General features: G+C 39.1%; 1 protein-coding gene across 2 annotated transcripts in view; it reads right to left on the reverse strand.

Annotated features, from left to right (window-relative positions):
• Positions 1–18,841, reverse strand: part of slc22a15 (solute carrier family 22 member 15) — a 58,081-nt gene extending 39,240 nt beyond the window's left edge. Inside the window, exons 1-2 of one of the 2 annotated variants that reach the window (XM_034185152.1) lie at positions 18,790–18,841; positions 18,651–18,759 (exon numbers count right to left, since the gene is read on the reverse strand). In XM_034185152.1, coding sequence (XP_034041043.1) covers positions 18,651–18,734 — 84 coding nt within the window. In that variant the 5' untranslated portion in view covers positions 18,735–18,759; positions 18,790–18,841. The remainder of the gene's footprint in view (positions 1–18,650; positions 18,760–18,789) is intronic. The other variant, XM_034185154.1, reaches the window with a different exon arrangement.
• Between the last annotated feature and the right edge of the window lie 7,743 nt (positions 18,842–26,584).

Raw genomic sequence — 26,584 nt, forward strand, 5'->3', positions numbered from 1 at the left:
AACACACCCCAGGTGGACACGACAAACTGACTCTGTGAAGGATGGAAAAGGTGAGGGAAGTCAACAGCTACAACAAATATCCTTCAGAGGCACACACTATCAGCAACACATTCAGGTCTGAATTTAAGCTTTATGTAAATGAGCAGCTTCTCACAACAGGTGGAGGATCATCATTCCGTACGCCACGGCAGTGAGAAGCAAACTGCACAATTCTCATCAATGTTCACATATACTGCGTAACAAAATACCAAATTATTGTTAACACTTATTCAGACAATCATCACCTCTGATGTGTGCTGACAGCATGTGTCCCTCACCCGTCCTCCTTCACAGGCACGATGTGTCAAACCCTGGCGCGGTCCTCAGTGTCTCACAAACGAACGTCACAAGGTCGAGTTCCCAGCAATTCTGCTCGAATCACTCATGGCTTAAATGCAGAACGCCATCTCATTATCTGCCTCAGCTGAAAGTCTTAATTTTGCACGTGAACATCCTCCACAAGTGCAGCCAATAATGCTAATGAGGGTGAAGGACTCTTCTGCCAGCACCTTCTCCACAGACAAAAACCAGTTTGCATACCACATGGAGAGCAAAGAAAAGAAAACAACACCAAAATGTCCAGCCAAACCCCCCCAACACACAACAGAGCCTCTCTTTTCAAACAGAGCGGGACACAGTAAAGTGTGGTTATTTGGACGTCCAGTAAGGAACTGCCTTTTTCTGCCTCCTTTTCTCAACATGTGACAATGTCTGGACTCAGATGAGATATTGTGACCTAAAGAATTTACAAAGAAGCCTCATCAGACATGAGCGATCAACCACTCAGATTCAAAGCCAGAAAAGGCTCTAAACATACAGCTGGAACAGGACTGATGAAGGATGACTTTCTTCCCTGGCAGTGATCTCCACTGAGACAGAGAGACATCTAAAACTGAAGGAAGATAAGGAAAACTTCTTCAAGCAAGTCATCGAGCAGCACATGTGGACTTCATTGATAAGTAAAGGTAAGACCTTAATAACCTTTTTTACAACCCCATTTCCAATGAAGTTGGGACGTTGTCTAAAATGTAAATAAAAACAGAATACAATGATTTACAAAGCCTCTTCAACCTATATTCAATTGAATACACCACAAAGACAAGATATTTAATGTTCAAACTGATAAACTTTATTGTTTTGTGCAAATATTTGCTCATTTTGAAATAGATGCCTGCAACACATTCAAAAAAGTTGGGATGGGACAACAAAAGACTGGGAAAGTTGATGAATGCTCAAAGAATACCAAATTGGAAACAGATGAGTGTCATGATTGGGTATAAAAGCAGCATCCCCAAAAGGCTCAGCCATTCACAAGCAAAGATGGGGTGAAGATCACCACTTTGTGAACAACTGCATGAAAAAAATAGTCCAACAGTTTAAGAACAATGTTTCTCAATGTTCAATTGCAAGGAATTTAGGGATTCCATCATCTACAGTCCATAATATAATCAAAAGATTCAGAGAATCTGGAGAACTTTCTACATGTAAGCGGCAACGCTGAAAACCAAGATTGAATCCCCGTGACCTTCAATCCCTCAGGCAGCACTGCATTAAAAACTGACATCATTGTGTAAAGGATCTTACCGCGTGGGCTCAGGAACACTTCAGAAAACCAATGTCAGTTAACACAGTGCGTCGCTACATCTACAAGTACAAGTTAAAACTCTACCATGCAAAGTGAAAGCCAAACATCAACAACATCCAGAAACGGCGCCACCTTCTCTGGGCCTGAGCTCATTTGAAATGGACAGACACAAAGTGGAAAAGTGTGCTGTGGTCTGATGAGTCCACATTTCAAATTGTTTTTGGAAATCGTGGACATTATGTCCTCCAGACAAAAAGAGGAAAAAGACCATCCAGATTGTTACCAGTGCAAAGTTCAAAAGCCAGCATCTGTGATGGTATGGGGGTGTGTTAGTGCCCATGGCATGGACAACTTACACATCTGTGATGGCACCATCAATGCTGAAAGGTACATCCAGGTTTTGGAGCAACACATGCTGCCATCCAAGCAACGTCTTTTTCAGGGACGTCCCTGCTTATTTCAGCAAGACAATGCCAAGCCACATTCTGCACGTGTTCCAACAGCGTGGCTTCGTAGTAAAAGAGTGCGGGTACTAGACTGGGGCAAGAATGGGAAAGAATTCCACCAGCAAAGCTTCAACAATTAGTGTCCTCAGTTCCCAAATGCTCATTGAGTGTTGTTAGAAGGAAAGGTGATGTAACACAGTGGGAAACATAGCACTGTCCCAGCTTTTTTGAAACGTGTTGCAGGCATCCATTTCAAAATGAGCAAATATTTGCACAAAACAATAAAGTTTATCAGTTTAAACATTAAATATCTTGTAAAAAAGAAAAATAACTGGTGCAACACAGGAATGAGTGCCAGAAAATTTAATAAGGTGCTGAAAGTAAAAAACAACAGGACTAACGTTTCGATGTAAGAGTCACATCTTCCTCAGAGTCCTGCACAAACAGAGATGGTACAGCTTAAATACTGATAGGAAGCAGGTGCTTTCACAAGGGCATGACCATCCGTCAGACACAACACTCACTCAATTAGTAATCAATTCATGATTAGAAACACACTGTCCCAAAACACACAAGACTAAAACCAGACTAAAAAACAATTATTAGAGAAAACAAGTAAATTTTAGATCTTCATTCAAACCAAAAGGTTCCAAAGTGCCTAAAGTATAAATCCAAAATGCTTCTCTACATAAGAGTTTTTTTGATAATCAATCAATCAATCAATTTTTTTATATAGCGCCAAATCACAACAAACAGTTGCCCCAAGGCGCTTTATATTGTAAGGCAAGGCCATACAATAATTATGTAAAACCCCAACGGTCAAAATGACCCCCTGTGAGCAAGCACTTGGCTACAGTGGGAAGGAAAAACTCCCTTTTAACAGGAAGAAACCTCCAGCAGAACCAGGCTCAGGGAGGGGCAGTCTTCTGCTGGGACTGGTTGGGGCTGAGGGAGAGAACCAGGAAAAAGACATGCTGTGGAGGGGAGCAGAGATCGATCACTAATGATTAAATGCAGAGTGGTGCATACAGAGCAAAAAGAGAAAGAAACAGTGCATCATGGGAACCCCCCAGCAGTCTACGTCTATAGCAGCATAACTAAGGGATTGTTCAGGGTCACCTGATCCAGCCCTAACTATAAGCTTTAGCAAAAAGGAAAGTTTTAAGCCTAATCTTAAAAGTAGAGAGGGTGTCTGTCTCCCTGATCCGAATTGGGAGCTGGTTCCACAGGAGAGGAGCCTGAAAGCTGAAGGCTCTGCCTCCCATTCTACTCTTACAAACCCTAGGAACTACAAGTAAGCCTGCAGTCTGAGAGCGAAGCGCTCTATTGGGGTGATATGGTACTACGAGGTCCCTAAGATAAGATGGGACCTGATTATTCAAAACCTTATAAGTAAGAAGAAGAATTTTAAATTCTATTCTAGAATTAACAGGAAGCCAATGAAGAGAGGCCAATATGGGTGAGATATGCTCTCTCCTTCTAGTCCCCGTCAGTACTCTAGCTGCAGCATTTTGAATTAACTGAAGGCTTTTTAGGGAACTTTTAGGACAACCTGATAATAATGAATTACAATAGTCCAGCCTAGAGGAAATAAATGCATGAATTAGTTTTTCAGCATCACTCTGAGACAAGACCTTTCTAATTTTAGAGATATTGCGTAAATGCAAAAAAGCAGTCTTACATATTTGTTTAATATGCGCTTTGAATGACATATCCTAAGCAAAAATGACTCCAAGATTTCTCACAGTATTACTAGAGGTCAGGGTAATGCCATCCAGAGTAAGGATCTGGTTAGACACCATGTTTCTAAGATTTGTGGGGCCAAGTACAATAACTTCAGTTTTATCTGAGTTTAAAAGCAGGAAATTAGAGGTCATCCATGTCTTTATGTCTGTAAGACAATCCTGCAGTTTAGCTAATTGGTGTGTGTCCTCTGGCTTCATGGATAGATAAAGCTGGGTATCATCTGCGTAACAATGAAAATTTAAGCAATACCGTCTAATAATACTGCCTAAGGGAAGCATGTATAAAGTGAATAAAATTGGTCCTAGCACAGAACCTTGTGGAACTCCATAATTAACTTTAGTCTGTGAAGAAGATTCCCCATTTACATCAACAAATTGTAATCTATTAGACAAATATGATTCAAACCACCGCAGCGCAGTGCCTTTAATACCTATGGCATGCTCTAATCTCTGTAATAAAATTTTATGGTCAACAGTATCAAAAGCAGCACTGAGGTCTAACAGAACAAGCACAGAGATGAGTCCACTGTCCGAGGCCATAAGAAGATCATTTGTAACCTTCACTAATGCTGTTTCTGTACTATGATGAATTCTAAAACCTGACTGAAACTCTTCAAATAGACCATTCCTCTGCAGATGATCAGTTAGCTGTTTTACAACTACCCTTTCAAGAATTTTTGAGAGAAAAGGAAGGTTGGAGATTGGCCTATAATTAGCTAAGATAGCTGGGTCAAGTGATGGCTTTTTAAGTAATGGTTTAATTACTGCCACCTTAAAAGCCTGTGGTACATAGCCAACTAACAAAGATAGATTGATCATATTTAAGATCGAAGCATTAAATAATGGTAGGGCTTCCTTGAGCAGCCTGGTAGGAATGGGGTCTAATAAACATGTTGATGGTTTGGATGAAGTAACTAATGAAAATAACTCAGGCAGAACAATCGGAGAGAAAGAGTCTAACCAAATACCGGCATCACTGAAAGCAGCCAAAGATAACGATACGTCTTTGGGATGGTTATGAGTAATTTTTTTCTCTAATAGTTAAAATTTTGTTAGCAAAGAAAGTCATGAAGTCATTACTAGTTAAAGTTAATGGAATACTCAGCTCAATAGAGCTCTGACTCTTTGTCAGCCTGGCTACAGTGCTGAAAAGAAACCTGGGGTTGTTCTTATTTTCTTCAATTAGTGATGAGTAGAAAGATGTCCTAGCTTTACGGAGGGCTTTTTTATAGAGCAACAGACTCTTTTTCCAGGCTAAGTGAAGATCTTCTAAATTAGTGAGACGCCATTTCCTCTCCAACTTACGGGTTATCTCCTTTAAGCTACGAGTTTGTGAGTTATACCACGGAGTCAGACACTTCTGATTTAAAGCTCTCTTTTTCAGAGGAGCTACAGTATCCAAAGTTGTCTTCAATGAGGATGTAAAACTATTGACGAGATACTCTATCTCCCTTACAGAGTTTAGGTAGCTACTCTGCACTGTGTTGGTATATGGCATTAGAGAACATAAAGAAGGAATCATATCCTTAAACCTAGTTACAGCGCTTTCTGAAAGACTTCTAGTGTAATGAAACTTATTCCCCACTGCTGGGTAGTCCATCAGAGTAAATGTAAATGTTATTAAGAAATGATCAGACAGAAGGGAGTTTTCAGGGAATACTGTTAAGTCTTCTATTTCCATACCATAAGTCAGAACAAGATCTAAGATATGATTAAAGTGGTGGGTGGACTCATTTACTTTTTGAGCAAAGCCAATAGAGTCTAATAATAGATTAAATGCAGTGTTGAGGCTGTCATTCTCAGCATCTGTGTGGATGTTAAAATCGCCCACTATAATTATCTTATCTGAGCTAAGCACTAAGTCAGACAAAAGGTCTGAAAATTCACAGAGAAACTCACAGTAACGACCAGGTGGACGATAGATAATAACAAATAAAACTGGTTTTTGGGACTTCCAATTTGGATGGACAAGACTAAGAGACAAGCTTTCAAATGAATTAAAGCTCTGTCTGGGTTTTTGATTAATTAATAAGCTGGAATGGAAGATTGCTGCTAATCCTCCGCCCCGGCCCGTGCTACGAGCATTCTGACAGTTAGTGTGACTCGGGGGTGTTGACTCATTTAAACTAACATATTCATCCTGCTGTAACCAGGTTTCTGTAAGGCAGAATAAATCAATATGTTGATCAATTATTATATCATTTACTAACAGGGACTTAGAAGAGAGAGACCTAATGTTTAACAGACCACATTTAACTGTTTTAGTCTGTGGTGCAGTTGAAGGTGCTATATTATTTTTTCTTTTTGAATTTTTATGCTTAAATAGATTTTTGCTGGTTATTGGTAGTCTGGGAGCAGGCACCGTCTCTACGGGGATGGGGTAATGAGGGGATGGCAGGGGGAGAGAAGCTGCAGAGAGGTGTGTAAGACTACAACTCTGCTTCCTGGTCCCAACCCTGGATAGTCACGGTTTGGAGGATTTAAGAAAATTGGCCAGATTTCTAGAAATGAGAGCTGCTCCATCCAAAGTGGGATGGATGCCGTCTCTCCTAACAAGACCAGGTTTTCCCCAGAAGCTTTGCCAATTATCTATGAAGCCCACCTCATTTTTTGGACACCACTCAGACAGCCAGCAATTCAAGGAGAACATGCGGCTAAACATGTCACTCCCGGTCTGATTGGGGAGGGGCCCAGAGAAAACTACAGAGTCCGACATTGTTTTTGCAAAGTTACACACCGATTTAATGTTAATTTTAGTGACCTCCGATTGGCGTAACCGGGTGTCATTACTGCCGACGTGAATTACAATCTTACCAAATTTACGCTTAGCCTTAACCAGCAGTTTCAAATTTCCTTCAATGTCGCCTGCTCTGGCCCCCGGAAGACAATTGACTATGGTTGCTGGTGTCGCTAACTTCACATTTCTCAAAACAGAGTCGCCAATAACCAGAGTTTGATCCTCGGCGGGTGTGTCGTCGAGTGGGAAAAAACGGTTAGAGATGTGAACGGGTTGGCGGTGTACACGGGGCTTCTGTTTAGGACTACGCTTCCTCCTCACAGTCACCCAGTCAGCCTGCTTTCCCGGCTGCTCGGGATCTGCCAGGGGGGAACTAACGGCGGCTAAGCTACCTTGGTCCGCACCGACTACAGGGGCCTGGCTAGCTGTAGAATTTTCCACGGTGCGGAGCCGAGTCTCCAATTCGCCCAGCCTGGCCTCCAAAGCTACGAATAAGGTACACTTATTACAAGTACCATTACTGCTAAAGGAGGCCGAGGAATAACTAAACATTTCACACCCAGAGCAGAAAAGTGCGGGAGAGACAGGAGAAGCCGCCATGCTAAATCGGCTAAGAGCTAGTAGCTACGCTAAGCTAGCGGATTCCTAAAAACACGCAAAGTGAATAATGTGTAAATAATTTAGAGGTGATTCAGCAGAAGGAGTGCTTTAGTTAAGGCACGTAAAGATTACACTGGGAAACAAATCGTAATCTAGATAACTAGATCAATCTAACTGCGCAGATTAAACAGCTAACAGATACAGAAAAACACTGCTGTGCTCCGGAACAGGAAGTGATACAATACCGCAGTGAGAGCCAACCACCAGTAGAGGCAGAGTTTTTCAAAATGGCCATAGCCCCACCTCTGGGTGGGGCTATGATTCTCTCAATCCCCCAAAATTTTAAGGATGCTGGAGAGCCATGACCGGCCTGTTTATAGTGCCTCGCCATTGCATAAGTTAAATTCTGAGTACGGATTGCCGTTTTATGTTCAGCTATCTGTAATTTAAGTTGACGTTTTGTTTGGCCAAAGTACGCCAATCCACAAGGGCATTTTAAAATATATACTACATGAGTAGTGTTACAATTCATAAATGAAATAGGATATTGCTTACCAGTGTGAGGATGAGAGAAACATGAAGCATTAGTGGAATGTGCACAATTACCACATCTGAAGAAACCTTTTGGTGGGCTGGAGGGCCAGGCAGTTGAGACGGGACTGATCATATCTGAATGAACAAGTCTGTCACAAATATTTCAGGCACGCCTAAATATAAATTTAGGCGGTTCAGCACAGATGTCTTTAAGTGTGGGATCACTCTTCAGAATGTGCCAATATTTATAAATTATGTTTTTTATTCTTCCTGCAAATGGAGTATAGCAGGTAGAAAAAACAATTTAGCTGTTGAAGAAGATTTAGATTTTTTCTTAAGTAAAGAGGCACGATCAGTATTTAGAGCTCTGTCCCATGCTTTACCAATGTTAGTTCTACTATAACCACATTGTTCAAATAGAGTTGCTAGATGGGCTGCTTTTGACATGAAGTCCGTGATAGAACTGCAATTTCTTCTAACTCGCAAGAAGTGACCCACTGGTATGTTACGAACTAAATGGGGCAGATGATTACTATCAGCTCTCAATAAAGTATTCCTACTAAGAGGTTTGCGGTAAATAGTTGATTGCAAAGCATTATTTACATCCTTGAAAATAGTGAGATCTAAAAAGTCTATGGAATGAGAGTTATAGTTCATAGTAAAAGATAGATAATCTGTGGTAGAATTGATGTAATTCAAAAATTGATGCAACTCATCGTTATGTGCCCCTCCAAATTAAGAGGACACCATCAATATATCTGCGCCATAATGATATTTTTGAGTGAAAAGGATTATTTTCAGTACTAAAGATATGTTTTTCTTCCCAAAAACCCATCACTAAACAGGTGTAAGATGGAGCAAAAGCACTCCCTATAGCAGTCCCCTGTAGTTGTAAATAATATTTGTCTGAGTATTTAAAAAAATTATTCGATAAGACAATCTCAACCAATTTAATCAAAAAATCTGAAGGTGGCACCATATCAGTAGGACGTTCGGCAAGATAGAAAGAAATGGCTTCTAAGCCTGCGTGGTGAGGTATGCATGTATATAGACTTTGTACATCCAATGACACAAGGATATCATCACTTGCACAATTCCGATTATTGATAAAATTTAGAACATCAGTGGTATCCTCAAGATACGAGGGTAATTTACGAACAAACTTTTCCAAAAAGAAATCAACAAATTGTGAAAGGGGCTCAGTAAGACTCCCTATTCCAGAAACAATGGGCCATAACAGATGATCATCCAATTGTTTGTGAATTTTGGGTACACTATAAAATACTGGACAATGAGGGTATTCACTTAAAAGGAAAGCCATCTCTTTTTCTGTTATCCAGCCCTTCTTATGAGATGAGTCAATAAATTCATGAATCATACTATTAATATCAGAGGTGGGATTGGAAGATAAAAGTTGATAGTGTTTGGCATTATTCAACAGTTTCAGTATACCATTTTCATACTTCTCCAACCCCATAACAACAACAGCACCCCTTTATCGGCGGGGCGAATGATGATATCCCGTCTGGATTCCAAGGATCGTAATACATCCAATTCACTCTTTGTCATATTCTTATTTTTAGATGGACATAAAGCCACTAATTTAGCAAGTTCCCGCTCAACTACATGGCTAACAGTCACTATAGTAGGATTTAAATTTGACGACGGCTTTTTAAAAGGAGTAACTTCTCTTAGAGACTCACTAATATTAGAATCCAAATCCCTTTTATTATTAGACTCATTGTTAGATTTAGAAAAAAAATATTTCAAATGCAGCTGTCTGAAGAATTTGAAAGAATCAACTATAAGAGAGAAAGAGTCAAGGTGGTTAGAGGGGTAAAGGAGAGTCCTTTCTGTAGAACCGCTGTCTCAGTAGCTGTGAGGACAGAATCAGAAATGTTAATCACAGTATCCTCGGATGCGTCCGCATGGACCAGCGAGTGGGCAGCGGGGGTTCTCTTCTTCTTCCCCCTCGAGCCCCGCCGCGTCTTACTCCTCGACGAGTGGGGCCTTGATTTAAAAAAGAGGAACTGCTGGATTGAGAGGCACCACGTCCTCCGACGTCACTCAGTTCATCAGAAAATCTCTCTCGCTCGCTGTAGAAAGAGGCGTGTCCCTGTGCGTCTGAAGGAGGAGTGGGCGTTTATTCACAAAAAACTTCCTCTTTTTACCATGCCAGTCATAAACTGATCCATCCACATAATCTTTAGTGTCCCGTTCATACTTCCTTATCTTATATGCCTGTAGGTCTTTTACAAAGGACGACAAGGAGATGGAGGATTTCTCTATAACCTCAGCAAACACATCAGCATTGACCTTGCTCCTCATTTCTTCTTCCACCCGCAGCACATCCATTCTCAGTTTCTCTTGTTCAGATTTAGTCTTCTCAATTATCAAAAGCATCAAATCAAGGGAGCATTTATTTAAAATTTGCTCCCATTTCAACATGAAGAGTTCATCATTCAACCCAAATGACGGAGTTTTATTGATGCGCAAACCACGCGGAATGCACTTAACTCTCCAATATTCAGACAAAGTTATAGAATGCCACAAAAATCTGGATTCAGACTTCTTCAGATCTTCTAATTCTTTAGACAAGGACAGTATATAGGGAGTGAGGCAAAACAATTTCAGCACCTTGCTCATCAGTAAAAGACAAAGTTTGTGAACGTGCAGTAGTACTTGCATTAATCAGTTCAACGCTTGACATCTTGACTTGAATTAAATATCTTGTCTTTGTGGTGTATTCAATTCAATATAGGTTGAAGAGGATTTGAAAATCATTGTATTATGTTTTTCTTTACATTTTACACAGTGTCCCAACTTCATTGGTATTGGGGATGTAAATTAAATGTGCTTTTGTTTGTAAATCTGACTGTGATGAAGTCAGTGTCTCACCATCCATCAACCTCAATGCACGTCACTGCTGTGAATACATAATCTATAATAACCAAGTGGCCTCTGTTTGTGTGTGTGTGTGTGTGTGTGTGTGTGTGTGTGTGTGTGTGTGTGTGTGTGTGTGTGTGTGTGTGTGTGTGTGTGTGTGGCTTCAATCACGGAGAAACCAGGGAGAGCTAACATTTGCCGTTTGGTATGTTTATGCATTTTGGGTCAAGAATGAACGCTGCAAAAACAGAAAGTTTATAGGACTAATATTTTTGGAGGAATTAGCCATTTCAGCTAACCAGTAAATAATGGGCATTGTGTTGCAATGCACCACGGGAGTTCGGGGTTTTAAATGTTGTTATTGTGGTTCATGATAGTTTAACAGGGTTGTTAGTGTTATTGATCTATTGTGTTTTGTAGTTCAATCGGTTTAGTCAGTTTAGTTATGTGTCATGTTGCTGTTACCATGTGTGAAAAGTGTAGCATGTTTGATGTCTTCTGCTGCTGTCTGTTTGTGCGTGTGTAAAAAAATAAAAGCACCTGCTTGCAGCACAATGCAGAAAAAACAAAAAACTCTGCGTGCGTGCAACTGAGGACAGCTGACATTTGCCATCTCACATGCTTGTGTATTTTGGGTCAATGATGAATGAAGCCAAAACGGCACACTGATAGGACTAATATTTTTGGAGAAACTATGGATATTACCTAACATTGCTAATTACATTCTGGACTCATGCCATTCCAGCAGGGTGCGGTAAATTATCTTTATATTAAAAGCGTGAGTGCATGAGTGATTTTATTTGGTAGGTTTAATGTAAGTCCATAATATAATTGTAAATACATTAAAAATACATGAATGACACAAGAAAGTGAAAACAATTATTTCCATTGCGGCCCATTTACAAGTCTAATGACAAAATAGAAATAATAATAATAATAGTAGTAGTAGTAATAATAATAATAATAATAATAATAATAATAGTGTGCAGATGATAACAAGAACCAAACCAATTTATAAATACACATTAAGACAGTAAATTAACATTAAAATGTTACATAATTAACAGGAAATAAAAGGGTTGACTTCCTCTTCTAAAAACTGTTGTGGTCGAAGGTTCTAAATACATTATGGACTCACACACCATTCCAACACATTGTACAAGCATTGCCTAATTTATTACCAACCTTGAAAAATGCCAACTTTTACAAACACAACCCAATCTAGCGCCTGTGGATCCTCAAGGACAACACACTAGTAACCCTCTAATTGCTGAGTTATGATGAGAAAAGTTATTCACTGTTTTCGGGAGAGCTTGAATACTTCCATCATATTTTCCCCTTTTTGACCAAAAAGCCATTTTTAGCTTCATGAAATACATATGAATTCCACAGGTCCTGATGCAAAAAAAATAAAAAAAAATATGGATACCATTTAGCAAATATGCACAGTACAAGCTTCCTAGGTGATCCAATTATAAAATTAAATTAAAATAATAAATCCCTTAAGTTGGGAAAAAGGCTGACTTTCACATTTTTAGGGTTAAATTTTAAAGGCCTCTATTAGCAATGCACCAATACCACTTTTTCCCAGACTGAGTATAAGTACTTACATTTGGGCACTCGTCGATACCGAGTACCAATGTGAATACTTAATGATACCATTACAGTTTTATGATGACTTTGAAAATGTTTTATTCATCAGTTTTTCCATACTTTTTGACTATAAAAACAACAAACAAGACTACGCAATACGGTCAGTTTGTCAGGGACTGTTCTAGCGTGGTTCACCTCTTATTTGTGAGATAGAGTATCTTGTCAATAGTTTTACATCCTCATTGAAGACAACTTTGGATGCTGTAGCTCCTCTGAAAAAGAGAGCTTTAAATCAGAAGTGCCTGACTCCGTGGTATAACTCACAAACTCGTAGCTTAAAGCAGATAACCCATAAGTTGGAGAGGAAATGGCGTCTCACTAATTTAGAAGATCTTCACTTAGCCTGGAAAAAGAGTCTGTTGCTCTATAAAAAAGCCCTCCGTAAAGCTAGGACATCTTTCTACTCATCACTAATTGAAGAAAATAAGAACAACCCCAGGTTTCTTTTCAGCACTGTAGCCAGGCTGACAAAGAGTCAGAGCTCTGTTGAGCTGAGTATTCTTTTAACTTTAACTAGTAATGACTTCATGACTTTCTTTGCTAACAAAATTTTAACTATTAGAGAAAAAATTACTCATAACCATCCCAAAGACGTATCGTTATCTTTGGCTGCTTTCAGTGATGCCGGTATTTGGTTAGACTCTTTCTCTCCGATTGTTCTGTCTGAGTTATTTTCATTAGTTACTTCATCCAAACCATCAACATGTCTATTAGACCCCATTCCTACCAGGCTGCTCAAGGAAGCCCTACCATTATTTAATGCTTCGATCTTAAATATGATCAATCTATGTTTGTTAGTTGGCTATGTACCACAGGCTTTTAAGGTGGCAGTAATTAAACCATTACTTAAAAAGCCATCACTTGACCCAGCTATCTTAGCTAATTATAGGCCAATCTCCAACCTTCCTTTTCTCTCAAAAATTCTTGAAAGGGTAGTTGTAAAACAGCTAACTGATCATCTGCAGAGGAATGGTCTATTTGAAGAGTTTCAGTCAGGTTTCAGAATTCATCATAGTACAGAAACAGCATTAGTGAAGGTTACAAATTATCTTCTTATGGCCTCAGACAGTGGACTCATCTCTGTGCTTGTTCTGTTAGACCTCAGTGCTGCTTTTGATACTGTTGACCATAAAATTTTATTACAGACATTAGAGCATGCCATAGGTATTAAAGGCACTGCGCTGCGGTGGTTTGAATCATATTTGTCTAATAGATTACAATTTGTTCATGTAAATGGGGAATCTTCTTCACAGACTAAAGTTAATTATGGAGTTCCACAAGGTTCTGTGCTAGGACCAATTTTATTCACTTTATACATGCTTCCCTTAGGCAGTATTATTAGACGGTATTGCTTAAATTTTCATTGTTACGCAGATGATACCCAGCTTTATCTATCCATGAAGCCAGAGGACACACACCAATTAGCTAAACTGCAGGATTGTCTTACAGACATAAAGACATGGATGACCTCTAATTTCCTGCTTTTAAACTCAGATAAAACTGAAGTTATTGTACTTGGCCCCACAAATCTTAGAAACATGGTGTCTAACCAGATCCTTACTCTGGATGGCATTACCCTGACCTCTAGTAATACTGTGAGAAATCTTGGAGTCATTTTTGATCAGGATATGTCATTCAAAGCGCATATTAAACAAATATGTAAGACTGCTTTTTTGCATTTATGCAATATCTCTAAAATTAGAAAGGTCTTGTCTCAGAGTGATGCTGAAAAACTAATTCATGCATTTATTTCCTCTAGGCTGGACTATTGTAATTCATTATTTTCAGGTTGTCCTAAAAGTTCCCTGAAAAGCCTTCAGTTAATTCAAAATGCTGCAGCTAGAGTACTGACGGGGACTAGAAGGAGAGAGCATATCTCACCCATATTGGCCTCTCTTCATTGGCTTCCTGTTAATTCTAGAATAGAATTTAAAATTCTTCTTCTTACTTATAAGGTTTTGAATAATCAGGTCCCATCTTATCTTAGGGACCTCATAGTACCATATCACCCCAATAGAGCGCTTCGCTCTCAGACTGCAGGCTTACTTGTAGTTCCTAGGGTTTGTAAGAGTAGAATGGGAGGCAGAGCCTTCAGCTTTCAGGCTCCTCTCCTGTGGAACCAGCTCCCAATTCAGATCAGGGAGACAGACACCCTCTCTACTTTTAAGATTAGGCTTAAAACTTTCCTTTTTGCTAAAGCTTATAGTTAGGGCTGGATCAGGTGACCCTGAACCATCCCTTAGTTATGCTGCTATAGACTCAGACTGCTGGGGGGTTCCCATGATGCACTGTTTCTTTCTCTTTTTGCTCTGTATGCACCACTCTGCATTTAATCATTAGTGATGGATCTCTGCTCCCCTCCACAGCATGTCTTTTTCCTGGTTCTCTCCCTCAGCCCCAACCAGTCCCAGCAGAAGACTGCCCCTCCCTGAGCCTGGTTCTGCTGGAGGTTTCTTCCTGTTAAAAGGGAGTTTTTCCTTCCCACTGTAGCCAAGTGCTTGCTCACAGGGGGTCGTTTTGACCGTTGGGGTTTTACATAATTATTGTATGGCCTTGCCTTACAATATAAAGTGCCTTGAGGCAACTGTTTGTTGTGATTTGGCGCTATATAAAAAAAAATTGATTGATTGATTGATTGATTTGTCAGGTCATAGTTTTAGTGTCACTGCAAATCAGATCATTTGACGCTGCCAGTTCGATGTGTGGTGTACCCCAAGGTTCCGCTTTGGGCCCAATTTTGTTTTTGCTCTCTGTTTTGCCCTTGGGAAAGATTATCCATTGATGTTTCTTATCATTTATTTGCTGATTGATCATTCCATGTCAGTTCAATGAGGGCCTCATACACTTTGTCTCAGATTTTCTTCAAATTTTAATCAAATACTCCCAGACTAATAAGAACAACAAATCTGAAGTTTGAGGCCTGTAGGCCAAGTAGTTTCTGAGATATGGCCAATTTAGTGTGCGTGGGGTCTGCCATTTTTTAGGCAAAAATTATGGCCTTCATTTCTGGAGCCATGTTCAAGGTAGAATATCTCAGCAAATAATGGACTTAGAGGCCTGAAATTTTCTGTGGCAGTTGTCATGGACACCCAGACTTGGACTATAGTCAAACAACAGACAATGACACTAAAGTGTGAAGGTTATGTATGCTCAAACTATGGAAAATATTAAATTGACCGTTACGAGCATCCATGTTTGAGACATTGAAGTATACATTACTCTCAAAGAAGCCTTTCCATTTCTTGGCTCCTTAATGCCAGCTATACTGTCTATGAAATATGTAAATTTGGCATATCTGTGGTAATTTTTTTTTTGTGGGAGAAACCTCTGAAATCTGAAAAAACATTTTGTGGTCGAATTTTATTAGAAGAAAAGCTCGTGGGCAGTAAATAAAACTCCTCGAACTGATTCCATTTTGAAGGTATTGATATCTACTTTATGTGTTATAAATACGGCCTTCTTTACGAAACTCCTTCCTGGTTAATTTAAGCATCCAATTATGGCTAATTTGTGCACTCGTGAATGTATTTCGAGTGTTGAAATGACAATTTAATTTTAATTGTGTGCACACATTGCATTCATATGATTCATGGCACACCCCAGAATGCTTGCACATAGATCTGCCAGGGGGATTCCCCAAGGTTTCCTCGATTACTAGGCTTATATCCACCTGCGTGATGAGTAATGCAGTGAACGGGGTACTGTGGGTCTGGACATGTTCAAAGCTGCTGCTGTCAGTCTGGTTGGAGTAAGAATGGCTGCACATCTTCCTCCCTGTTCTTTTTGGTCTGATGAAAGTGAATGTCATCACACTTCTTTCTGCAGGTGAATATTTTGATGATCTACATTTCAAATTTCTTTAAACAGACCAATAAACACTGAATGCAGTTTCACCTCTTGGTATTGATCAGTCTTGTCAGAGTCATGTAATGCTTTGGAATAACACTTTTCAATTTCATGGCTGTTTGTAGGAAACAAGAAGTCAAGCCCATCACAGACTTAGATGATGCAACAAGAGAACTTCTGCTTTGCAGAACAGGCGCGTCACACTCATCATCATTTAAAGAAAATCTGAGACAAAGTGCGTGAGGCCCCTCAAATATTCGTTGAATTGACATGGAATGACCCTGCAGCAGGCTGCTGTCTCGCTCAAACAGAAGGACTCATGTTTCTCCTATTTTAAAGTCCCTTCATTGGCTCCCAGTGTCATTTCATTTCCATTTTAAAATCCTGGTGTTGACTTTTAGAGCTTTGCATAGCCAGGCTCCCTCCTACATTAGAGACCTGTTATGTCCCTACACTCCTGCTCGGAGCCTGAGGTCAGTGGATCAGAACCTCCTGAGGTTCCCTCATACCCACTTATAGACCCGAGGAGATCGCTCTTTCCAGGCCACTGCGCCAAGGCTCTGGAATGATCTCCCTTTGTCTCTTCGTTCGCTGGAATCTGTCGATGTTTTTAAGAGCAATGTTAAAACCCGCCTGTTTCTCCAGGCAGTCAAACTGTAGCAGTGAGATGGCTGTTTCACTGTGTGTGTCTTAGTGTTATTTTATTGTGATGTAAACTGTATTTTTCACAGAATTTTTATCTGCGCGTGCCTTCTGTGAAGCACCATGTGACTTCCCTTGTCTGTGAAAGGTTACAGAAATAAACATTACTTACTTACTCATAACTGCTACCTAACTTCACTTTTTGACTACAACAAATTGTCCTTAATATTAACCGCGTGTTTCTTAACAAACACGACGCTGCCAGACATCTCACATAATGTAACCTGGACTTCAGCACGACAAAATATACAAGAGCAGGAACTGAAGTCACTGACTTTATGTCTGTGAGCATCAGTGTTGCCACAGTTACTTTGAAAAAGTAATCCAATTACTGATTACTTCTTGAAAAAGTAACTTAATTACTTTACTGATTACTCAATTTTAAAAGTAACTAAGTTAGATTACTAGTTACTTACTGCTGCTGACACCCCCCCCCAACACCTCAACATGAAAATAACCCGTTTTGCCAAAACTCACTTTATAGTCACTTTCTTGACTTCAATAAACACAAATACTTGTTTTATAAAAAAAAAGGCATCTTTCTTGACCTCGTATTTAAATGTTGACAGCACTGTAACTGCAAAACTTACAATTTATAATCTACATTGTTTATAAATTCTTTCCCTTTCCGCCTGGATTCACTCCTGGATGTCCATCTGTGCAGGAAGAACTGACAATGTATTTATGGGAAGAGCACATCCAGGTTGACAGGTAAGGATTTTTTTTTATTATTATTTCACGTCATCCTCAGAAAGAGACTTTAGGCGTATTTGGCTGGGAATAAAATGAGTTACAATTTGTTAATGCGTGCGGATCAGCTCTTTTTAGTGAGAACTCACATGGAACAGATGAAAAGCTCGCAGCATCAAATGCTTCACGGGGGAAGTGGGTAGTTCCGTCGACCCGCAACCTCCGGCTGCCCACAAGCTGCCACGATCGACCCACAATACAAACACAGCTGAGAGGTTGACATCACGTTGCTGTAAAGCGGTATCAGGTGTCTAGTATCGGAGCAGTTTTATGATTACAAGTACAAGTAAATACATACGGGATTGGGCTGATACCTGATACTGGTATCGGCATCGGTGCATCCTGAGCCTCTACTAATCTAATCCTCTGCATGGTGACTAATATCATATAAACGTACATTTAAGAAGGAGCACAATCTGAGGGGGTGAGCCCGCAGATTGGAACAGGAAGACAGGGGACGGGAAGGAGAGGAACAGTAGTAGCCAGTAAACCAGGAGGGAGCAGTATTTCTGGTATTTATGTTTGTGTATATATACTGCAAACTGTTTTTCTTTTTACTTTCACTTTTGATGATTTCTGTGTACTTCTTACCCTGTGTGCTGCTACACAATGTTGCTGGAACCTTAATTTCCCAGAGGGAGTCTTCCAAAGGGATTAACAAAATTAATCTAAAAGAAACCATTTGTAGATTTTTTTTTTATTATTATTATTATTATTGTTATTATTTTGGTGCGGAGCTCGTTTGTGGAATAAAAGCTAACGTTTGGTGCAAATCTTTCAAAAGTGATTATCAACAATATTCCTGTTTAGACAGTGGTTTTTCTTCAGTGACCGGAAGAGGGTTCAGTTTGGCTATTTGTCTGGAACACGCTGTGATTGGTCGAGCGAGATTACGTCATCGCGCGACCCACTTTAAGGGATCTGGCTGCGCTTCAGCTGTGCTCTTGTTGGTGGTGTGTGTCTGCGTGTGTTCCGGACAAATAGCCGAAGTAAGTCCTCTTCCGGTTGCCGGCAGAATAGTGAACACGTACACATCCAGAAACCCTCCAGAACCTGTAATGCCACGTAAGCAGGGACTTTAACGCCAAACCTGACAAAAAAGACGTCATGAAAACACCGAGTACGACCTGCGTGAGGACGAGGACGGCCACAGTCCGCTGCTGGTAAGGTCCAAAGTGTCCGACATGTCGAAAGGCTTCTTCAAGATCCATTCAGAAGGTTCCTGTGAAGAAGAACCACTGAACTCTACAGTTCAGTGAGAAGAACGAACATCACCGAAGAAGAAGAGCAAACACTTCCGCTTGTCACGTGACGAAAACAAGCCAACCAAAAAATAGACAAAAATAATTTAACGAAATATTTTCTAAAATATTGTATAATTATTTATTGATTTTGATTCTCGATCATAAATCTACCAAATTATACTTTTATATATAAAACAGACAAAATAGTAAATTTAGTATATAAACGCAACACTTTTGGTTTTGCTCCCATTTTGTATGAGATGAACTCAAAGATCTAAAACTTTTTCCACATACACAATATCACCATTTCCCTCAAATATTGTTCACAAACCAGTCTAAATCTGTGATAGTGAGCACTTCTCCTTTGCTGAGATAATCCATCCCACCTCACAGGTGTGCCATATCAAGATGCTGATTAGACACCATGATTAGTGCACAGGTGTGCCTTAGACTGCCCACAATAAAAGGCCACTCTGAAAGGTGCAGTTTTGTTTTATTGGGGGGGGGATACCAGTCAGTATCTGGTGTGACCACCATTTGCCTCATGCAGTGCAACACATCTCCTTCGCATCATCCGTGAAGAGAACACCTCTCCAACGTGCCAAACACCAGCGAATGTGAGCATTTGCCCACTCAAGTCGGTTACGACGACGAACTGGAGTCAGGTCGAGACCCCGATGAGGACGACGAGCATGCAGATGAGCTTCCCTGAGACGGTTTCTGACAGTTTGTGCAGAAATTCTTTGGTTATGCAAACCGATTGTTTCAGCAGCTGTCCGAGTGGCTGGTCTCAGACGATCTTGGAGGTGAACATGCTGGATGTGGAGGTCCTGGGCTGGTGTGGTTACACGTGGTCTGCGGTTGTGAGGCTGGTTGGATGTACTGCCAAATTCTCTGAAACGCCTTTGGAGACGGCTTATGGTAGAGAAATGAACATTCAATACACGAGCAACAGCTCTGGTTGACATTCCTGCTGTCAGCATGCCAATTGCACGCTCCCTCAAATCTTGCGACATCTGTGGCATTGTGCTGTGTGATAAAACTGCACCTTTCAGAGTGGCCTTTTATTGTGGGCAGTCTAAGGCACACCTGTGCACTAATCATGGTGTCTAATCAGCATCTTGATATGGCACACCTGTGAGGTGGGATGGATTATCTCAGCAAAGGAGAAGTGCTCACTATCACAGATTTAGACTGGTTTGTGAACAATATTTGAGGGAAATGGTGATATTGTGTATGTGGAAAAGTTTTAGATCTTTGAGTTCATCTCATACAAAATGGGAGCAAAACCAAAAGTGTTGCGTTTATATTTTTGTTGAGTGTATATAAAACTTAATTATATAATTATTTATTGATTTTGATACTGAATGTTGATTCTGCTTCAATTTTTAAAAACTACCAAACTTCATTTTTATATATAACAGATGACAAAATATCTGAAAACAACTATTTAACCAAAATTAAATTTGCTTAATCAGAATACAATTTTAACACATTTTTGTATCATGAATACCTGAAAACAACTAATTAAACCAAATTAAATTTGCTTCATCACAATACAGTTTTAACACATTTTTGTATCATGAATACCTGAAAACAACTAATTAAACCAAATTAAATTTGCTTAATCACAATACAATTTTAACACATTTTTGTATCATGAATACCTGAAAACAACTAATTAAACCAAATTAAATTTGCTTAATCACAATACAATTTTAACACATTTTTGTATCATGAATACCTGAAAACAACTAATTAAACCAAATTAAATTTGCTTAATCACAATACAATTTTAACACATTTTTGTATCATGAATACCTGAAAACAACTAATTAAACCAAATTAAATTTGCTTCATCACAATACAGTTTTAACACATTTTTGTATCATGAATACCTGAAAACAACTAATTAAACCAAATTAAATTTGCTTAATCAGAATACAATTTTAACACATTTTTGTATCATGAATACCTGAAAACAACTAATTAAACCAAATTAAATTTGCTTAATCAGAATACAATTTTAACACATTTTTGTATCATGAATACCTGAAAACAACTAATTAAACCAAATTAAATTTGCTTAATCACAATACAATTTTAACACATTTTTGTATCATGAATACCTGAAAACAACTAATTAAACCAAATTAAATTTGCTTCATCACAATACAGTTTTAACACATTTTTGTATCATGAATACCTGAAAACAACTAATTAAACCAAATTAAATTTGCTTAATCACAATACAGTTTTAACACATTTTTGTATCATGAATACCTGAAAACAACTAATTAAACCAAATTAAATTTGCTTCATCACAATACAGTTTTAACACATTTTTGTATCATGAATACCTGAAAACAACTAATTAAACCAAATTAAATTTGCTTCATCACAATACAGTTTTAACACATTTTGTATCATGAATACCTGAAAACAACTAATTAAACCAAATTAAATTTGCTTAATCACAATACAATTTTAACACATTTTTGTATCATGAATACCTGAAAACAACTAATTAAACCAAATTAAATTTGCTTCATCACAATACAATTTTAACACATTTTTGTATCATGAATACCTGAAAACAACTAATTAAACCAAATTAAATTTGCTTCATCACAATACAGTTTTAACACATTTTTGTATCATGAATACCTGAAAACAACTAATTAAACCAAATTAAATTTGCTTCATCACAATACAGTTTTAACACATTTTTGTATCATGAATACCTGAAAACAACTAATTAAACCAAATTAAATTTGCTTAATCACAATACAGTTTTAACACATTTTTGTATCATGAATACCTGAAAACAACTAATTAAACCAAATTAAATTTGCTTCATCACAATACAGTTTTAACACATTTTTGTATCATGAATACCTGAAAACAACTAATTAAACCAAATTAAATTTGCTTCATCACAATACAGTTTTAACACATTTTTGTATCATGAATACCTGAAAACAACTAATTAAACCAAATTAAATTTGCTTAATCACAATACAATTTTAACACATTTTTGTATCATGAATACCTGAAAACAACTAATTAAACCAAATTAAATTTGCTTAATCACAATACAATTTTAACACATTTTTGTATCATGAATACCTGAAAACAACTAATTAAACCAAATTAAATTTGCTTCATCACAATACAGTTTTAACACATTTTTGTATCATGAATACCTGAAAACAACTAATTAAACCAAATTAAATTTGCTTAATCAGAATACAATTTTAACACATTTTTGTATCATGAATACCTGAAAACAACTAATTAAACCAAATTAAATTTGCTTAATCAGAATACAATTTTAACACATTTTTGTATCATGAATACCTGAAAACAACTAATTAAACCAAATTAAATTTGCTTAATCACAATACAATTTTAACACATTTTTGTATCATGAATACCTGAAAACAACTAATTAAACCAAATTAAATTTGCTTAATCACAATACAATTTTAACACATTTTTGTATCATGAATACCTGAAAACAACTAATTAAACCAAATTAAATTTGCTTAATCACAATACAGTTTTTAACACATTTTTGTATCATGAATACCTGAAAACAACTAATTAAACCAAATTAAATTTGCTTCATCACAATACAGTTTTAACACATTTTTGTATCATGAATACCTGAAAACAACTAATTAAACCAATTAAATTTGCTTAATCAGAATACAATTTTAACACATTTTTGTATCATGAATACCTGAAAACAACTAATTAAACCAAATTAAATTTGCTTAATCACAATACAATTTTAACACATTTTTGTATCATGAATACCTGAAAACAACTAATTAAACCAAATTAAATTTGCTTCATCACAATACAGTTTTAACACATTTTTGTATCATGAATACCTGAAAACAACTAATTAAACCAAATTAAATTTGCTTAATCACAATACAGTTTTAACACATTTTTGTATCATGAATACCTGAAAACAACTAATTAAACCAAATTAAATTTGCTTCATCACAATACAGTTTTAACACATTTTTGTATCATGAATACCTGAAAACAACTAATTAAACCAAATTAAATTTGCTTCATCACAATACAGTTTTAACACATTTTTGTATCATGAATACCTGAAAACAACTAATTAAACCAAATTAAATTTGCTTAATCACAATACAGTTTTAACACATTTTTGTATCATGAATACCTGAAAACAACTAATTAAACCAAATTAAATTTGCTTAATCACAATACAGTTTTAACACATTTTTGTATCATGAATACCTGAAAACAACTAATTAAACCAAATTAAATTTGCTTCATCACAATACAGTTTTAACACATTTTTGTATCATGAATACCTGAAAACAACTAATTAAACCAAATTAAATTTGCTTCATCACAATACAGTTTTAACACATTTTTGTATCATGAATTTTATTTCAAGTTTGTATTTTTGCTGTTGTTTTGTCTAATTTGCAGTATATAGGTCCTGCAGTCGGTCGTTATTCCCGGCAGATTCCGGACTCTCCGACTCCGCCCGGACGGGATGTGGGTTCTGTCCCTGACTGAGGCTCGTCCTGGTCTCCAGCTGGGACTGAGACAGTGCAGATGAGGTGTTCTGTCAGAGGAGTGTGATCTTGTCATCCCACATGGTGACCTGATCTCCAGTTATGTCTCACGCAGGTTTAAAATCTCCAAACACCTGTTTTGTTTTTTATTTGGCCTCACTGGATTTTAATTTTGATTGGGACTTATTATCTACAAACTTGCCGTCTTTATGTCTTCAATGGAACTGTTTTGTTGACCTGTTTTTGAAATATATCAAGAGGTTATTTCATAAGGGTCATGGATCAGACATTTGGCATCCAAAGGTATGGTGGCCCTGAAAGTCAGCACGCCCTACAGCATGTCAGAGAACACCTCAACATTATAGTTTATAGAAAGGGTCGCACCGAACTACTGCATGTGATCGTTTCATGTTTCTGCATCTCAGCCAGAGGCGTGCCACGGTTCCTGTTGTAGGTCATTGACCTTCAGGGCCACCATACCACACTTCTTTGAAGTGGTTTATAAAATGATTAGCTTCAGGCAGCTGTTCAGACTTTTATTTTCTCTCTATAATGTGTTTTTTCCTCAGTGAGAACATTTCTACAAAATAAATAAATCACACAACAAATTGTCTAAAAACAATTTTCTTAAAAAGTAGACCTGAAAGTTCAGCTGAAATTTGCCAGAAGGTACATCTGAGGTGTATGCCTGGATTTGATCTGCTTTGGTGAAAGAAAACCCTCCTCTGCTCCACTTCATCATGAAGCTGGATAACTGGAGATACAAAATATAAAACTTGCACTGTGCACAATTTCTCCAATCACAGCTACAGAAGCCTGTAACTTCTTCTGGGTTGTCTGGTGTTAAAAAAGTTAATGTCAATGCTCTGTAAAATATATTTACCATTATAATTGTCTTAGTAATTGATTGAATAATGCCACAGAAGAGGAAGTGTACAAAGGGCACAGATAAGATTGAAGGAGAGGACTATATAGCATAGGACTGTCTGAGGCGAGACGGTGTTTCATCAGCGCATGATGAACGACCAAAGACTGTCTTATACTATCAAATGATCTCCAATTGGTTGTTTAGGAGAGGGAATTTCAGCGCTGCTCTCCAATTGGTCGTTTAGGAGAGGGAATTTCAGCGCTGCTCTCCAATTGGTCGTTTAGGAGAGGGAATTTCAGCGCTGCTCTCCAATTGGTCGTTTAGGAGAGGGAATTTCAGCGCTGCTCTCCAATTGGTCGTTTAGGAGAGGGAATTTCAGCGCTGCTCTCCTATTGGTCGTTTAGGAGAGGGAATTTCAGCGCTGCTCTCCAATTGGTCGTTTAGGAGAGGGAATTTCAGCGCTGCTCTCCTATTGGTCGTTTAGGAGAGGGAATTTCAGCGCTGCTCTCCTATTGGTCGTTTAGGAGAGGGAATTTCAGCGCTGCTCTCCAATTGGTCGTTTAGGAGAGGGGATTTCAGCGCTGCTCTCCAATTGGTCGTTTAGGAGAGGGGATTTCAGCGCTGCTCTCCAATTGGTCGTTTAGGAGAGGGGATTTCAGCGCTGCTCTCCAATTGGTCGTTTAGGAGAGGGGATTTCAGCGCTGCTCTCCAATTGGTCGTTTAGGAGAGGGGATTTCAGCGCTGCTCTCCAATTGGTCGTTTAGGAGAGGGGATTTCAGCGCTGCTCTCCAATTGGTCGTTTAGGAGAGGGGATTTCAGCGCTGCTCTCCAATTGGTCGTTTAGGAGAGGGGATTTCAGCGCTGCTCTCCAATTGGTCGTTTAGGAGAGGGGATTTCAGCGCTGCTCTCCAATTGGTCGTTTAGGAGAGGGAATTTCAGCGCTGCTCTCCAATTGGTCGTTTAGGAGAGGGAATTTCAGCGCTGCTCTCCAATTGGTCGTTTAGGAGAGGGGATTTCAGCGCTGCTCTCCAATTGGTCGTTTAGGAGAGGGAATTTCAGCGCTGCTCTCCAATTGGTCGTTTAGGAGAGGGGATTTCAGCGCTGCTCTCCAATTGGTCGTTTAGGAGAGGGAATTTCAGCGCTGCTCTCCAATTGGTCGTTAGGAGAGGGAATTTCAGCGCTGCTCTCCTATTGGTCGTTTAGGAGAGGGAATTTCAGCGCTGCTCTCCAATTGGTCGTTTAGGAGAGGGAATTTCAGCGCTGCTCTCCTATTGGTCGTTTAGGAGAGGGAATTTCAGCGCTGCTCTCCTATTGGTCGTTTAGGAGAGGGAATTTCAGCGCTGCTCTCCAATTGGTCGTTTCGAAGAGGGAATTTCAGCGCTGCTCTCCTATTGGTCGTTTAGGAGAGGGGATTTCAGCGCTGCTCTCCTATTGGTCGTTTAGGAGAGGGAATTTCAGCGCTGCTCTCCTATTGGTCGTTTCGAAGAGGGAATTTCAGCGCTGCTCTCCTATTGGTCGTTTCGAAGAGGGAATTTCAGCGCTGCTCTCCTATTGGTCGTTTAGGAGAGGGGATTTCAGCGCTGCTCTCCAATTGGTCGTTTCGAAGAGGGAATTTCAGCGCTGCTCTCCTATTGGTCGTTTCGAAGAGGGAATTTCAGCGCTGCTCTCCTATTGGTCGTTTCGAAGAGGGAATTTCAGCGCTGCTCTCCTATTGGTCGTTTCGGAGAGGGAATTTCAGCGCTGCTCTCCTATTGGTCGTTTAGGAGAGGGGATTTCAGCGCTGCTCTCCAATTGGTCGTTTCGAAGAGGGAATTTCAGCGCTGCTCTCCTATTGGTCGTTTCGAAGAGGGAATTTCAGCGCTGCTCTCCTATTGGTCGTTTCGAAGAGGGAATTTCAGCGCTGCTCTCCTATTGGTCGTTTCGAAGAGGGAATTTCAGCGCTGCTCTCCTATTGGTCGTTTAGGAGAGGGGATTTCAGCGCTGCTCTCCAATTGGTCGTTTCGAAGAGGGAATTTCAGCGCTGCTCTCCTATTGGTCGTTTAGGAGAGGGAATTTCAGCGCTGCTCTCCTATTGGTCGTTTAGGAGAGGGAATTTCAGCGCTGCTCTCCAATTGGTCGTTTCGAAGAGGGAATTTCAGCGCTGCTCTCCTATTGGTCGTTTAGGAGAGGGGATTTCAGCGCTGCTCTCCTATTGGTCGTTTAGGAGAGGGAATTTCAGCGCTGCTCTCCTATTGGTCGTTTCGAAGAGGGAATTTCAGCGCTGCTCTCCTATTGGTCGTTTCGAAGAGGGAATTTCAGCGCTGCTCTCCTATTGGTCGTTTAGGAGAGGGAATTTCAGCGCTGCTCTCCAATTGGTCGTTTAGGAGAGGGAATTTCAG

Source organism: Thalassophryne amazonica, chromosome 13 (assembly GCF_902500255.1).
Source record: "Thalassophryne amazonica chromosome 13, fThaAma1.1, whole genome shotgun sequence".
Lineage (NCBI taxonomy): Eukaryota > Metazoa > Chordata > Actinopteri > Batrachoidiformes > Batrachoididae > Thalassophryne > Thalassophryne amazonica.